This window comes from Alligator mississippiensis, chromosome 5 (genome assembly GCF_030867095.1).
Source record: "Alligator mississippiensis isolate rAllMis1 chromosome 5, rAllMis1, whole genome shotgun sequence".
Taxonomy (NCBI): Eukaryota; Metazoa; Chordata; order Crocodylia; family Alligatoridae; genus Alligator; species Alligator mississippiensis.
The window spans coordinates 131,467,838-131,482,196 of NC_081828.1; the positions used below are offsets into that span (position 1 = coordinate 131,467,838).

At 45.5% G+C, this 14,359-nt stretch overlaps 1 protein-coding gene across 1 annotated transcript in view; it reads left to right on the top strand.

Moving 5' to 3' along the window:
• DCLK3 (doublecortin like kinase 3) overlaps positions 1-14,359 on the top strand; it is a 59,225-nt gene that overhangs the window by 33,630 nt on the left and 11,236 nt on the right. The window contains exons 3-4 of the mRNA XM_014602484.3: positions 13,530-13,662; positions 14,125-14,292. Coding sequence (XP_014457970.2) covers positions 13,530-13,662; positions 14,125-14,292 — 301 coding nt within the window. The remainder of the gene's footprint in view (positions 1-13,529; positions 13,663-14,124; positions 14,293-14,359) is intronic.

Consider the following 14,359-nt stretch of genomic DNA (forward strand, 5'->3'; position numbering starts at 1 on the left):
TTATCATTGATTGGTCTCTCTGTGGTAGTCATACTGTCTACATTCTGTCCTGTCAGCATATTCCTTTATTTCACAAACCCGTCACATGCACACATCCTAATTTGGGCTTTCCAGGCCTTTTAATTTGGTCTCTTCCCTCAAAACTGGAACCTCAGGCCCCCACACTCTTGGGCTTTGTGAGCTGGTGCCAGTTTATCTCATGTTTTGGAACAGTGTGGTCCATGTCCACAATTTCCCAGGCTATATGTATATCCATTGGCCTTGTTGGCTGCCTGGGTTAGATACCGTGTCTGCCTCAAAGGCTGTGAGAACTGTGTGTATGACAACCAGACCTTTAGAAATCAATTAACCCTCGCTGCTGTCCTGAACCATTATTCTAATACATACATATTCACCTACAAGCCAGTTTCCAAAAGCAAACCTCTAAATACCATTTTCTTGCCATCATACACATGTGAGCAGTCTCACTGAAGTCAGTGGGAATATTCACAAGATTAACTGTAAGCACGTACATTATGTAAGTATTTATAGGACTGGCTCCATGGGTTATGCTGTGTACAAGGTGATAAAATTGAGTAATTCCTTTGGGTGCCTATACATTTGCTTGGAGGTGGTGGGGGTGGTGTTTTGATTAGAGTGATTCCTGGAGTTCTGCCCCAATTAAAATGGCTTGCTGTCACGTGTATAATCCCCCGCACATTTCAAAATGGCCATGGGGGCATTTTATCTAAAGCTCATGCCTCTGCAGCCATTTTGAAATGTGTGGGGGCTTATACATGTGATGGTGAGGCTTACTGGAGCATTTTAATTGGAATGTTTCAGCAGACTTATTTAATCAAGTCTGCCAAAGTGTGTAATTAATTGAGTCTGCTCTGATGCGTTCTCATTAGAATACATTGCAGCACATCTATAGGCGCCCTTTGTGTTGACATTGTGTCTTGTACCAAACTCTGATCAGATGGCAAACCACAGATGGCCATATTTGCATGCTTTAAACCAGGGGTTTTCAACCGGGGGTATGTGTACCCCTGGGGGTACTTGGGGTGACTTTAGGGGGTATTCGGCATTGGGTGCTGCTGCCGTGCCACTGACACTTCCGCCGTGCCACTTCTTCTGTGAGAGCCCCCACACACACTTGTCTGTTGGCTGCCAGGGGCCTCCTTCCTTCTCATCTGGCCGCTGGGGGTACACCCTGCTCTGTTAGCAAAAGGACATAGTTAGAAAGAAAGGTTATAGCCAAGCCTATGGTACCTGCAAGCCAAATTACTAAAGGAATGTACAATATGCATCCTCCTCGTGAACCGCTAGGAAAATGTCCAGTGTGAATTACTGGGCAAACGAGACAGCAGCTTGTAGAGCAGATTGAACAAGGATGGATATGGAGGAGTTGCAAAAACCCAGAAGGATGTGTCCACCTACTGAGCATTGTGGGGATTGTGCCTTGTGCATCTTGTTCCATCTTAGGAGCATGGGTGACTGGTGCCTCTTGAGTCGGGGGTGAGGGGGCACGTGCCCCCCTGACACCAGTTAATGACTGAGGAGGGGGAATCCCCCGCAGCCAATCTCACCAAAAGCGGCTGCGTTGTTTCCGGGAGTTCACTGGGGGGCAGGCAGCACTGGTGCTCCTGCCTGCCCCCCTGTCCATTGCTTAAACAGGGAGCACAGCCTGACAGGGGGTGCACCAGTGCTCTCAGGGGGTGCACATGCACCCTTGTGCACCCCCTACACATCACTACTGCTTTAGGAGGATCACCTGGGATTTAGCCTGGATATGAACAGATGAAGAATTCAGTGTGGATCAGTTGGTTTATGGAAAATATTTTAGCTTCTATCTCGAGGAGGACCTGTACACACTACCATTTGGGTAACAATCTCACAATTTGAGTGTTTTGTTTTATTTTCCTGAAGCAACTTAGGAGCCAGGTTGAAAGCTAATTGTGAGCCAGATTTGACCCTTCCCTCTTATCTTTACTTAAAACGATGCTAGTAAAACATCTTGAACATCTAGAACATCTGGGATCAGTGTCTCCATTTCCCTATGCTGTATGTAGTCACTTGTACCAGTGTAAGAGAGGCCTAATGTGTTTGTACTCTGATTTGTGGGCACTTTGTGTGTAATTTGTTTAGCTGCAAATTATCATAAAAGATGTAGACCAATGGAAAAACTGGTTCATGGCAAAGATTTATACCATTAGTATGGTTATAAGTTGTACCAGGAAGGTACAACATATAACCATACTAATGGTAACCAATTGTACCTCTTCCAATTGTACCATACTAATGGTAACCAACTGTACCTCTTCCAATTGTACCATACTAAGAGGTAACCAATTGTACCTCTTCCAATTGTACCATACTAAGAGGTAACCAATTGTACCTCTTCTGTATAGCTATAGCTACAGAAGAGGTACAATTGGGATGCAGAAGATTTTATGAAAGCAAACTTCCATAGAAGCCAGCAGAGAGTTTTTCCTCTTGGAACATAGATATTTAAAGCTATTGAGAAATAGTAGTTTGTTTACATTTTTGAACTTTAATGGGTTTCTTGCTGTTTATTGGATGGATACACATAATATAAGGTGTTTATAGAAAAGCATGCTAGCTGTTAGCTGGGTATCCTGATCATATAGAAAGGTCAAGATATGTAGGATAATAATGTGAATGAGTTTAGAAACCCCTGATATGGTTCGGTGTATTTGCAGATATTGCCACAGAAAGGAAAAATGAAAGGCCATTTGAAATTCTCATATTTATAAAAACCCAGAGAGAGAAAAATAAAACATACATTTGAACAAATAAACAAAAATCCATCATGGCAACAATATTATTTGAAAGCTCTATTTCAAAAGGAGTATTAGAACTTGAGAGTAATTTTAACCCTCTTTGTTATATAATTATTTATCTTTTATACTGACAGTGATGGCTCTTTTTTGACTAAATGAAATAAATTTGTAGTCTACATCTCAAACATTACTATCACAACTAGTACTTGCTTGTCAGTAGGGCTGGGGACAGAAGTTACACATAAAGCGGGTTAAGTGATCAGAAACTGGTTTAAACCTGTAACAGAACAGAAGCTCAGTCCACATAAAGCAGTTTCAAAATGGCTAAAACTGTTTTAAGATGAACTTGGTTGAATGCAGTATCAGACTTAACTGATCTGGGTCAAACTGGTTTATGAAACTTCTGTCCCAGACGCCTTCCTGGTTCAAGTTAAATCAGAGTCCCCCAGCATGCTTTCCAGCCCTGGGCTGGGCTGTGCTGTCAGTTCCAGCAGAGAAAGGGGCGGGGGGAGGGGAGGGAGGCAGGGACTGCCTCTCCCAGGCAAACCCCAGCTGGGGTTCGGTGGGGGGTGGGTTAAATTCCCCTTCCCCCAAGTACAGAGCTGGACTGCCCTGCTAAACTTACTGCTGGCTTAGACTGTGGACTATAAATCCCAGAGGAACCTGGAAGCAGGAAGAGGAAGTGATGAGCAACCTTCAGGTGTCCTGCTGTTGTGATTCTGGACTGCAAATCCCAGAGACCTTGGGGGCAGCAGGAAGAGGAATGGAAAACACAGCCCATGCTGGCTGTGTGCCAGAGAGAGCCGTGGTCTAGTGCCCCTTGGCTTCTGGCCCGAGTCCCTGAAGGTATGTGACTGAAAAAAGTAAATTTCTGTTTACTTGTTAGTCAGTTTAATCTCTGCAGTTTAAACTGATCTGCAAAGACTGAATCAGTTCAGCCTCAGGCTTTTTGACTGTCTGTATTTAGCCCAGATGTGGTAGAAGCCAAAGTCTGAACGAGAATGGGCATTTTCCTGTCGTTTTACCCATAAACATCTCAAGTTATGTTGTTGCTGAATTTATTTGGGGAGTTTAAACTTTGTAAATCATCTTAACAGGTTCTGGAGAATCTAAGCTTTTATGTTATTATTTTTCCTTTAATTTCTTTTCAGTTGTTACTCCATTTTCCTTCCCCATGTTTCATGTTAGCTGGGAACCATGGGTGGATGTCTTCTCTTTGTTATCTCACATTTATCTTTGTGATAAATTCTTTGTGTTTGACTGATGGTCTCGTATCATTCAATACGCATCTCTGTAAAAACAGTCCATTCAAGAAATAGATTAAAGGGTATAGACTGACATAATGAAGTGTAGCAAATTGAGCAAAATCACTCACTGAAGTTACGGCTACTTAGCTAACTGTTATCACTACAGGATTGTGCAGATGTAAACCCTTCCCTCATCCTTTAAAACAACTAAAAATATGTTTGTCCATACCATAACTTTCTGCTCTTTTAAGGTGAATCACTGTAGTGCTGTATCGTTGAGTCTTCAGAGAGACTGAAATAATAGAATCAGACAAGGAGGAGCCACTCTCAATAATCTTAAAGGTCTGTAAACTAAAGGATAACTATGGTGAATGTCAGACAGCAAACCAACATACTTACCTACCGTTGGATGCATTTGGCAGACAGTGTGATGGAGCAGATATTCAGGAGGATAGTCCCATCTCGTGAAACCAAGGCTCTGCTTGTAACTGATCTTTAAACACCTTTCTTACATTGTCTCGTATTGCCTATTCTGGCTCCTTATACCAAGAAATGAAGTGTGGGATAAAAAAACTAGTTTCTTTCCCTTGTAACATCACCTTTTGGTTATAATCTCTTACAAAAGTCTCTAGGTACCCCTTTCTGTTCTTCTTCCCTTTTATTGCACTGTCAGCTTCACTGGTAAATGCAGCAGAACTGGAATTGCAGAAGAGCCATGACTGCACTATTGAAACAAATGGGTTTGACAGCTGGTGTGAAAACAGCTGCTTTGGCTCCCTCCCATCAGGAATGAGTCAGCCAGGCTAGATCTTGATATACCCCAAGGAAATTTTGCTATCCTGCATAGGGAACATGGCTGAATACTGCTTTTACTTGAGCAGCAGAACTTGATACCATGTCTTCTGATGAGGGGGCTAATTAGTGACCATTATAGTGGTAGTTCTTGAGGCAATTCACATTGCATAGACCAACAAACAACCAGCACTGTAATTTTAAAAGATCAATAATTATAAAAAAGTAGCTTTGACCTAGAAGTCAGCTCCTTCTTCTATTCTAGAATAGACCTTCATGGTACTTTTAAAATTGTTCTTTCAAATATTATGGCCTTTACAGTAGTGTTGAAATGATGTTGTTGCTGTGATGGTCCAGGAAACATGCAAAAAATCTGTGGCTCATATAATGACTTTTTGTGTTTGCTCAAATGGGATTTTTCCTTTATGAGACTTTTATTCTTCCATGTCATGTAACTACAAATACACAAAAACAATATCAGAGGTTTCTAAACTCATTTATATTAATGTTTTGTTCACCTGCTACACATCTAGATCCTTCAAACTGACCAGGATACCTAGCTAAAGGCTGGCGTGCTTTTCTGTGAACAGTATGTATCCAGTCAACGAACACCAAAGGGTCTATTAAAACTCATAAATATGAACAGCTATATCTTGTTAGCTTTAAATATCCAGGTTCTAACCTGCTGCTGGCTACAGCCTATTGGCTTTTTTTATCCCAATTTTCATCTCTAATAGCCAGGGTGGCCAAGTTGACTATAGCAGTCCTATAGATCTTCCTGTTAAACATGCCTCAGCGTCATAGTGTAGATATGGACACGAAGGAGGAAGCAGGAAAGGGAAAAGAGGATCTGCATTTACTCAAATCCAAGACAGCCCTGAATTTAAGACAGCCCTCCACCCCCAATAATTAGATTCTATATATGGAAAATGTATAAAATTGTTATAATTTTATGTGTGTAGAATCTAATTATTGGAAGGTCATTTTAAATTTCCCCTCAGGCTGCTGCAGCTGGGAAAGCAGTGGCAGGGGATGGTGGGGGGAGGGGGCAGGCAGTGGGGGAGGCAGTTGGAGTGGAGGCGGATGGAGGAATCAAGCAGCTTAACCTCTGCCTTTCCACACCTTTCTCCCTGTGCATCCACCCCATGCCTGCTTCCCTGCAGCCTTGAGTTCCCCCTTCCCCTGTTTTCCTTTCTCCCACCACTTTTGTTTCCCATCTCCCCTCACTTCCTAACCCTGGGTAGGGGCTGGAGCCAGAGCCACACCTCATTCTTGAATCCAAAATGAGGGGCCTTCCCCCCCATGTTAAATGGGGAAAAAAATCCTTGTTTTGGATTTGAATAAAAATGGTACTCTTGAAACTGCCTTTTCTTTAAGATGGACGGTGGCTTGATAACAGCAATAGGTGTAGTAGAAATGTTATGGGTGCATTAGAAAGCCTTAGTTGTTATCTTCTGAGTACTATCCAACTTATTTTGTTGGCAATGCAGTATTCTGTTCTGTGGCATATATCCTGTAGGGTTGGGAAAGATGACCAGTTTTCTGCTCAGCAGCCTGTGGATCTCTGTCGCATCATTAAGATTAAATACTTGGGTTGCAGAAAGAAAAATAGATTGACAAGCAATTTATTCTAGTGACATGAGCATTCATGCAAGGGAAAGCATGCTTGTTTTTTTCCTGGCAGCTGAAAGGCTCTGTGGTAGAGACAGAGAATGACAAGTCTAGGGGATAAAGGGGATACATGGAGCACTGATAGTAACTGCTCTTAATCTGGTTTGTATGGTATAAGCTGGTGAATCATTGTGTGGTGAGGCCCCTAGAGACACAATTTACAGCACTTTCTTTCATAGACTTGTTTGTTACACATCCATGACAAGGCATTTGCTTTTCCCATCTGCTTGACAGGGACAAACTGGCAAATTTTAGCTGGAGGGAAAACAAATACATTAGTAGGGCTGTGCAAAATAGCACTGTTTCATTTTGACTTCTGTTTTGCCATTTCAGAGGGATAGTGTTTCGTTTAGTCATTTTGTTTCACTGCTTCAAAGCACTGTTCCATTTAATTTAGTTGAAACCGTTTCGCTGGTTCGATGCATTTCAACGTTTCACCCATGGGCTATAATGGGAAATCATGAAAATGCCTATAACCTTGTCATTTCTTGCCTGATTCGGATGAAAACTGCCGAGATGGTAGCACCTACAGAGGGCATGAAGTCTGCCAGGTTTCAAGGAGATAGGTGCAGGGGTTTTTGGGAAACTGCACCTCAAATTGCAAAAAACAAAACTTATGTCACTTGTCGGCAGTGGTAGCCTTCTGTCTTCCCACACACAGTTCTGGGGGTCTGCACCCCTGGGAGGACTGTGGGGTTGTGCAGGACTCCTCCCACGGTTGCGGGCCCCCGGATCTGCTCTCGGGGTGACAGGAGGCTGCCGCTGCCGCCTGGGACTGGTGCTGGGACCGGCCCCTTCCAGAGCCGGGAAGACTGATGCTGCCACTGGCCCCAGGCAGCAGCACTAGCCTCCTGTCATCCCGCATGCAGGTCTGGGGGCCTGTGCCCCTGGGAAGAGCCTGGCAGCACTGGGAGGGCAGGTTGAGCTCTGTGGGGCTGGCAAAGCTGCTTGAAGTGCAGCCCTGGCTCTTCCCACTTCCTGCCACTGGGTTGCACTCTGAGCAGCTCTGCCAGCCCCATGGAGCTCAGCCTGGCGGCAGGTGATGGGGGAGGGCCAGGGCTGCGCTCTGAGCAGCACTGCCAGCCCCGTGGAGCTCAGCCCAGCAGCGGGAGGTGGAGTGCAGCCCTCGCTCCTCCATCTCCCGCAACCAGGCTGCACTCTGAGTGGCTCTGCCGGCCCCATGGAGCTGAGCCTGGCGGTGGGAGGCAGGGGAGAGCTATTGGCCAGGGCTGAGCTCTGAGCTGCTCTGCCACTGGCTCTCCCTCCACTTCCCACTGCTGGGCTGAGTTCCATGGGGCTGGTGGAGCCGGTCAGAGCACAGCCCTAGCTAGTACAGCCTGGTGGCTGGAGGCTCCGCAGCACCACGGAGCTGAGCCTGGTGGCGGGAGGCAGTAGGAGGCAGCGGACAGCCAGTGTTGGAGTCACTTGGAGCACAGCCCTGGCTCTGAGTGCAGCCTTGGCCAGTGGCTCTCCTCCATCTCCCACTACCAGGCTCAGCTCTGTGGGGATGTGGAACCTCCAGCCTCCGGGCTGCACTCGCCAAGACTGCACTCCAAGCAGCTCCACCAGCCCCATGGAGCTCAGCCCAGTGGCGGTAGGCGGCGGGAAAGCCAGTGGTGGTGCCGCTCGGAGCACAGCCCTGGTGAGCATAGCCCAGCGGCAGGAGGCTCCATAGCCCCATGGAGCTGAGCTTGGCAGTGGGAGGCAGGGGAGAGCCACTGGCCAGGGCTGCACTTGAAGCGGCTCCGCCACTGGCTCTCCTGCCTCCTCCTGCTACCAGGCTTAGCTCCATGGGGCTGGCGGAGCCACTTGGAGCACAGCCCTGGCTCTTCCTCACCTCCTGCCACCAGGCTGCTTGGAAACTTGAAACATTTTAAAACTTTCGAAATGTTTCGAGTGCCCTCATTTCATTCAAAGCTGTTTTGAAGCCTTTTGTTTCATTTTGGTTTCACTGTTTTTAACTTAAAATGTGTCAAAACAGGTTCAAAACGAAACACTCGTTGAAATTTTCATAGTTTCATAGTTGGTAGGGTTGGAAGGGACCTGAGCAGATCATCAAGTCCGACCCCCTGCCATGGCAGGAAAAAGTACTGAGGTCAAACGACCCCAGCAAGGTGTTCATCTAACCTCCTCTTAAAGAACTCCAGGGAACCCCCTGTGTCCAAGGATTTTGTGACCTGGTCATAGAAGGCCATCAGGTTGGTCTGACAGGACCTGCCTCTAATGAACCCGTGTTGGTTGCCCCTAAGCATACTCTCCCCTGCTGGCCCCTCGTGGACATGTGCCAGGATAATTCTCTCAAAAAGCTTACCCAGGATTGAGGTAAGACTAACTGGCCTATAGTTTCCTGGGTCCTCCTACCTCCCTTTTTTGAAAATGGGAACCACATTGGCCCTTTTCCAGTCTTCTGGCACTACACCAGAGCACTATGAATTCTTGTAAAGCTATGCCAGGGGTCCCACAATGACCTCTGCCAATTCCCTCGGCACTCTGGGGTGGAGGTCATCAGGACCAGCTGATTTAAATACGTCCAGTCCCTCCAGAAGTTCCCTGACTAGATTCTCACTGACCCTAGGCCTGGGTGCGCCTCCCCTGGGGGCTGAGAGGGACCCGGCGGATGGGCTGATCCGGTCAATGCTCAGGAAATTGGAGGCAAAAAAATTGTTAAATAGGTTAGCTTTCTCATCTTGTGTGAAGACCAGATTACCTAGTATGTCTTGCAGAGGCCCCACATTACCCGGTACCTTCTTTTTGTCCCCTATGTATTTAAAAAAGGACTTCTTGTTGTCCTTGATCTGGGTAGCTAGTTCCAGTTCCATCTCCACCTTGGCCTTCCTGACTGCCCCCCTGCAGCCCCAAGCAACCAAGGTATAGTCCTCCCTGGTGATGGCCCCTCCCTTCCATTGGGTGTACGTCTCCCTTTTAGATAGGAGACGTTCCTGTATGCTTTTGGTGAGCCATGGGGGCTTTTGTGCCCTCTTGCCCCCTTTTGATCCTTTTTGGGATTACCTCCCTTTGGGCTTGGAGGATCATCTCCTTAAGGAATGACCACTCTTCTTGGACACCTGATTCCCCTCCCCTCCGGGACCTCAGTACCTCCCCAACTATTCTCCTTACCTCATTGAAGTCCACCCTCCTGAAGTCCAGGGCTGCTGCCTTGCTGCAGGCTTTTGCCACCTTGCGCTGGATGATGAATTCCAGCAGGTGATGATCGCTGTCACCCAGGTGGTCGAGCACCCGCAGCCCCCTCATGAGGTTGTTACCTGTGGCCAGCACCAGGTCCAACAAGGTGTCTCCCCTGGTGGGGCTATGCACCTCCTGGGTTAGATGGAGGTCCTGTATTTCGGCTAGGAACCTATGTGAGCAGTCAGACCTGGCTGGCTGCTCTTCCCAGCAGATATCTGTAAAGTTCAGGTCACCCATGATGACCACATCTTTTGACCTAACTACCTCTATGAGCTGACTAAAGAATTCCCGGTCTAGCTCTTCCCCTTGGTTGGGTGGTCCGTAGTAGACCCCCACCGTTAAGTCCCTTTCCCCTCGACTTCCTTGTATTCTAACCCAGAGCACGTCAGCGTGCCCCTCATCTGACCTTGTGCTACTTGATGAGGATGTGTATTCCTCCTTGATGCAGAGCGCCATGCCCCCACCTTTCCTCCCTGTCCTGTCCCTCCTGTACAGCCTATAGCCCTTGATATTCACCGCCCAGTTGTGCATTGGGTCCCACCACGTTTCTGTGAGCTCCGCTTTCTGGGTTGGTGTCAGCTAGCAGGAGGGTAAGTTCCTTCTGCTTGTTCCCCATACTATGAGCGTTTGTGCAGAGGCATTTGAGGCCTCCTGAAGATGTGTGCACTGGCCCCCTAATCTCAGTACTGCCTGGGCCCCTGTTGCTTGCCTGGGTATTTGTTCTGCTCATTGTTGGTCTAGGCTGGGCTGTTCTTGTGGGTGTAGCTTGGTTTAGTGGTCCAAGGTTTCCTCCACCCTCATCTTCCCCTTCCCCCGACGAGCCTAGTTTAAAGCTCGCTGGAGAAGATCTGCCAACCTAGAAGAGAACACACGCCTACCTTTGGGGGAAAGGTGAAGCCCATCCCACCTGAGCTTGTCTCTCGTCGTGATGTGCGGGTCGTTGTCTAGGAAGCCAAAGCCTGCCTAGGCTTCCCAATACATTAGGGCCTCATCAACCTGTGGTGGAAGGATGTCTCATAGACTTATTCTCAACACTGACAAGTGCAAGGTGCTGCACCTGGGGAGGAAGAACCAGCAGCATACCTACAGGCTGGGGAGCTCCCTTCTCGTCAGTGCAGAGACAGAAAAGGACCTTGGAATCATTATTGATGCCAAAATGAACATGGGCCGACAGTGTGGGGACACAGTCAGGAAGACCAACGACACCTTGTCATGCATCCACAGATGCATCTCGAGCAGGTCCAAGGAGGTGATCCTCCCCCTCTATGCGGCACTGGTCAGGCCCCAGTTGGAGTACTGCATCCAGTTCTGGGCGCCGCACTTCAGGAGGGATGTGGACAGCATTGAGAGGGTCCAGATGAGGGCCACTCGCATGATCAGGGGGCAGCAGGACAGGCCCTATGAGGGGAGACTAAGGGACCCAAATCTGTTCAGCCTCCACAAGAGATGGCTGAGGGGGGATCTAGTGGCCTGTTACAAACTAGTCAGAGGGGACCAGCAGGCATTGGGGGAGTCCCTGTTCCCCTGAGCACTACAAGGAGGAGTGACTAGAAATAACGGTCACAAGCTGGCAGAGGGTAGATTCAGACTAGACATCAGGAGGCACTACTTCACTGTCAGGAGGGCTAGGACCTGCAACCAACTTCCAAGCGAAGTGGTGCTGGCTTCTACCCTAAGGGTCTTTAAGAGGAGGTTAGATGATCACCTTGCTGGGGTTGTTTGACCCCAGTACTTTTTCCTGCCATGGCAGGGGGTCGGACTTGATGATCTGCTCAGGTCCCTTCTGACCCTACCAACTGTGACACTATGAAACTATATGCATGGGACCAGCCTTGAGGAAAATTTCCTTGTTTCTCTGGCCCCCTTTCCGTCCTCACTTCCCCCACCAAAATGTGCACCCATATACTATTTGAGTTGGTGTAATAAAAGATTATCGGATTTACTCAACCTTGTCTTCACTCATACACATAAATGCAGGCCCTGTCTTCCACTACTTTTGGGGTGGCTATGTGAAAGGGGAAAAAATTAGTTTTGCTTTGGAAAAAAAACCATGGTCTGGTATTGCCCATGGAGATAGATGCCACACACCCTGTTGACTTTGGCAGGAACAAGAGCAGCAGTGTGGTTGCATAGAGCTCAATGCAAGTTTGGTGCCCAGATCCCCGGGTTTGTTGGTGATTATGTGATTACTTCAGTATTATCTCTTAACATTATGTACAGAATATTAGGCGCAGTTGGATATATTTCATATGCACTGAAAGAATCTTATAAGTTGATGATACAAAAATGCACGCCCCTTCAAAGTATATAACATTTGTTTCTGTTTTCAGTTGTACTCTATTTGGCAAGGATCCAGTGTTGCCTGTATTCTTAGAGTGTGAGGGAAGGACTTTTTCCCTCTTTGGACAGACATTACTGCAAAAAATGCTCATGGCTACCTTACTATAAAAGAATAATGCCCTTCTCATTTTTTGTCAGCTGTACTGCTAATAATACAATATGTCATCATGAAAGCTGATGAGCTCTCAAAAGAAAAAGCAGGAATATGAGGCGTATGGGTTTATTTCTGTGAAAATGGAGGAGTTGGTGTTTCTACAGTATTATTACTACTGTGCATTTTTTTTTCACATTAAATAATTCTGCTGGTAGAAAAATTTGGCTGGAGGAACATGGGATAGCATTATTTATTCAATCTGTTCCCTCGGTTGCTTTATCACAGCGACCATTGTGAATTTTTCTCCCTCAAACTCCATTTGATGGCAGCGTTGGAGGTGTTCGAGTCGGGTGTCTACTGCCATCCTACAGTCTAGCTTGTCCTTTTAACACCTCTGAAGTCCAGATTTTGCTTAATTGCAGAATTCTCACATTGTTTCCTATGGGGGTAGAGGGTAAGATTTCCTCATTTAAAGCAAATTTATAATTGCCAGTGGTTTTATTTTTAATATAACTACCAGGTACTAATTTTAAGAATATGCACATTTCAGCATTTCTGTTTTTTTGCATTGCTTGGTTTCTGAGCACTTGGTTTCTCAAATTTTATTTTTCAGTAGTTTTTTAAAAAATTGATACTAAAGAGCTATACAAGTCAAAATAGAAAGCTTTGGCTATTTTTCCAGAGGGATATCGGGAGTGTAATCTGCAAGAGGTTAGTGAGGCTGACGTTCCAGTGCCCCTTCCTTTGTTCTTTATGAATTCCAAATGTTTAATCCCCACAATATCCATTTCCATGGTGGCTGTAGGATGGGGGATGTACAGAGTATTCCGTGCACACAGGGTTTTTTTGTTTGTTTGTTTTTTTAAACTCATCACCTTAGTAGAGAGGAGGCTGGGATAGAAGGGGGACATGTAACACTTAGCATTGATACTACAATGTTGGTATCCAACCTGGACTATGTGAAATATATGTACTGATGTGACAAGAAATATTACTAGTTTGGAAGAAGCCCACAGCTTTTCTCTCTGTAAATAATTTGGTTTCCAAAGGAAAAACAGCATTTATATCTCTGATGCAAGGCCAATTTGCTCCTCGTTCTTTCCCCTCGAAGCATTTGTTTTTTGCTCAGAAGTTGTTGAATACCACAATCTGTAGAACAGTTTTCTTATTCCTTAGAACTTGTACCTTTAAAAACGTAAGTCGCCTACTTTATTTTTCCTTACAGTACAAAGTGCATTCTGAATATTGTGTATTGGGATCTTGTTCTACTTCATTTTGGCCAACCTCAGTTTGTTGCTGGTAGGGTTAAAGATGTGATTGTCTCTGTCTATCCCTATCTTGTAATAAATTTATTCTTTTGATTCTGTCTGTAAAACGCAATTGGTTTAAAGAATTTTTCATTTTGTTTTGACACAGGTTCAACATAATGCAGATAAATCCACTAGACTAAAACTAGCAGATTTTGGCCTTGCAAAGCTGGTTACGAAACCCATATTTACTGTTTGTGGAACTCCAACATATGTTGCACCTGAAATACTTGCTGAAAAGGGTGAATATAGATTTTTAAAAAATAATGACTGTATTTTTAATTATGAAAATATTTCTGTGTACTTCGTCACTGATACCTAATTAATCTTCATATTATTAATATTTTTAATACTTAACAGTGTGTATTACATTCAGCTAGATGAGAAACAAAATAGCTCAGTAATTCTTGTTGAAATTGTGCCAGTGAAGAATTGTCTTTGTGTTTTGCCCTGAATGTTCTTGCTTTCCTCCTCTCTACATCATGGTTATAATCCAAAAACCCTTATAGCCCCATCACTGCAAAAGGTCACGGACCTTGGAGACCACTTATGCAACAATTTCAAAATATCACAGGGGACAAAACTACAGATTTTCTTGGAGAATGTAGTATGGAATAAAATATTTCTTACAAAGTACATATTTCTTCTCTAAAGGTTAGTTATGGAAAAAAAGATATTTAATCTGTGATATGTATTTTCCCTAGGTTATGGCCTGGAAGTAGACCTGTGGGCTACTGGAGTGATACTCTACATACTGCTATGTGGCTTCCCCCCTTTCCGCAGCCAAGAGCGAGACCAAGAAGAGCTATTTCAAATCATACAGCTGGGTCACTATGAATTCCTTTCACCGTACTGGGATAATATTTCTGGTGGTAAGATTCATCATGTGTGCCACCTCCAAGGAGGTAACAGCCTCTATCACAGCTCAGATAAACAGTT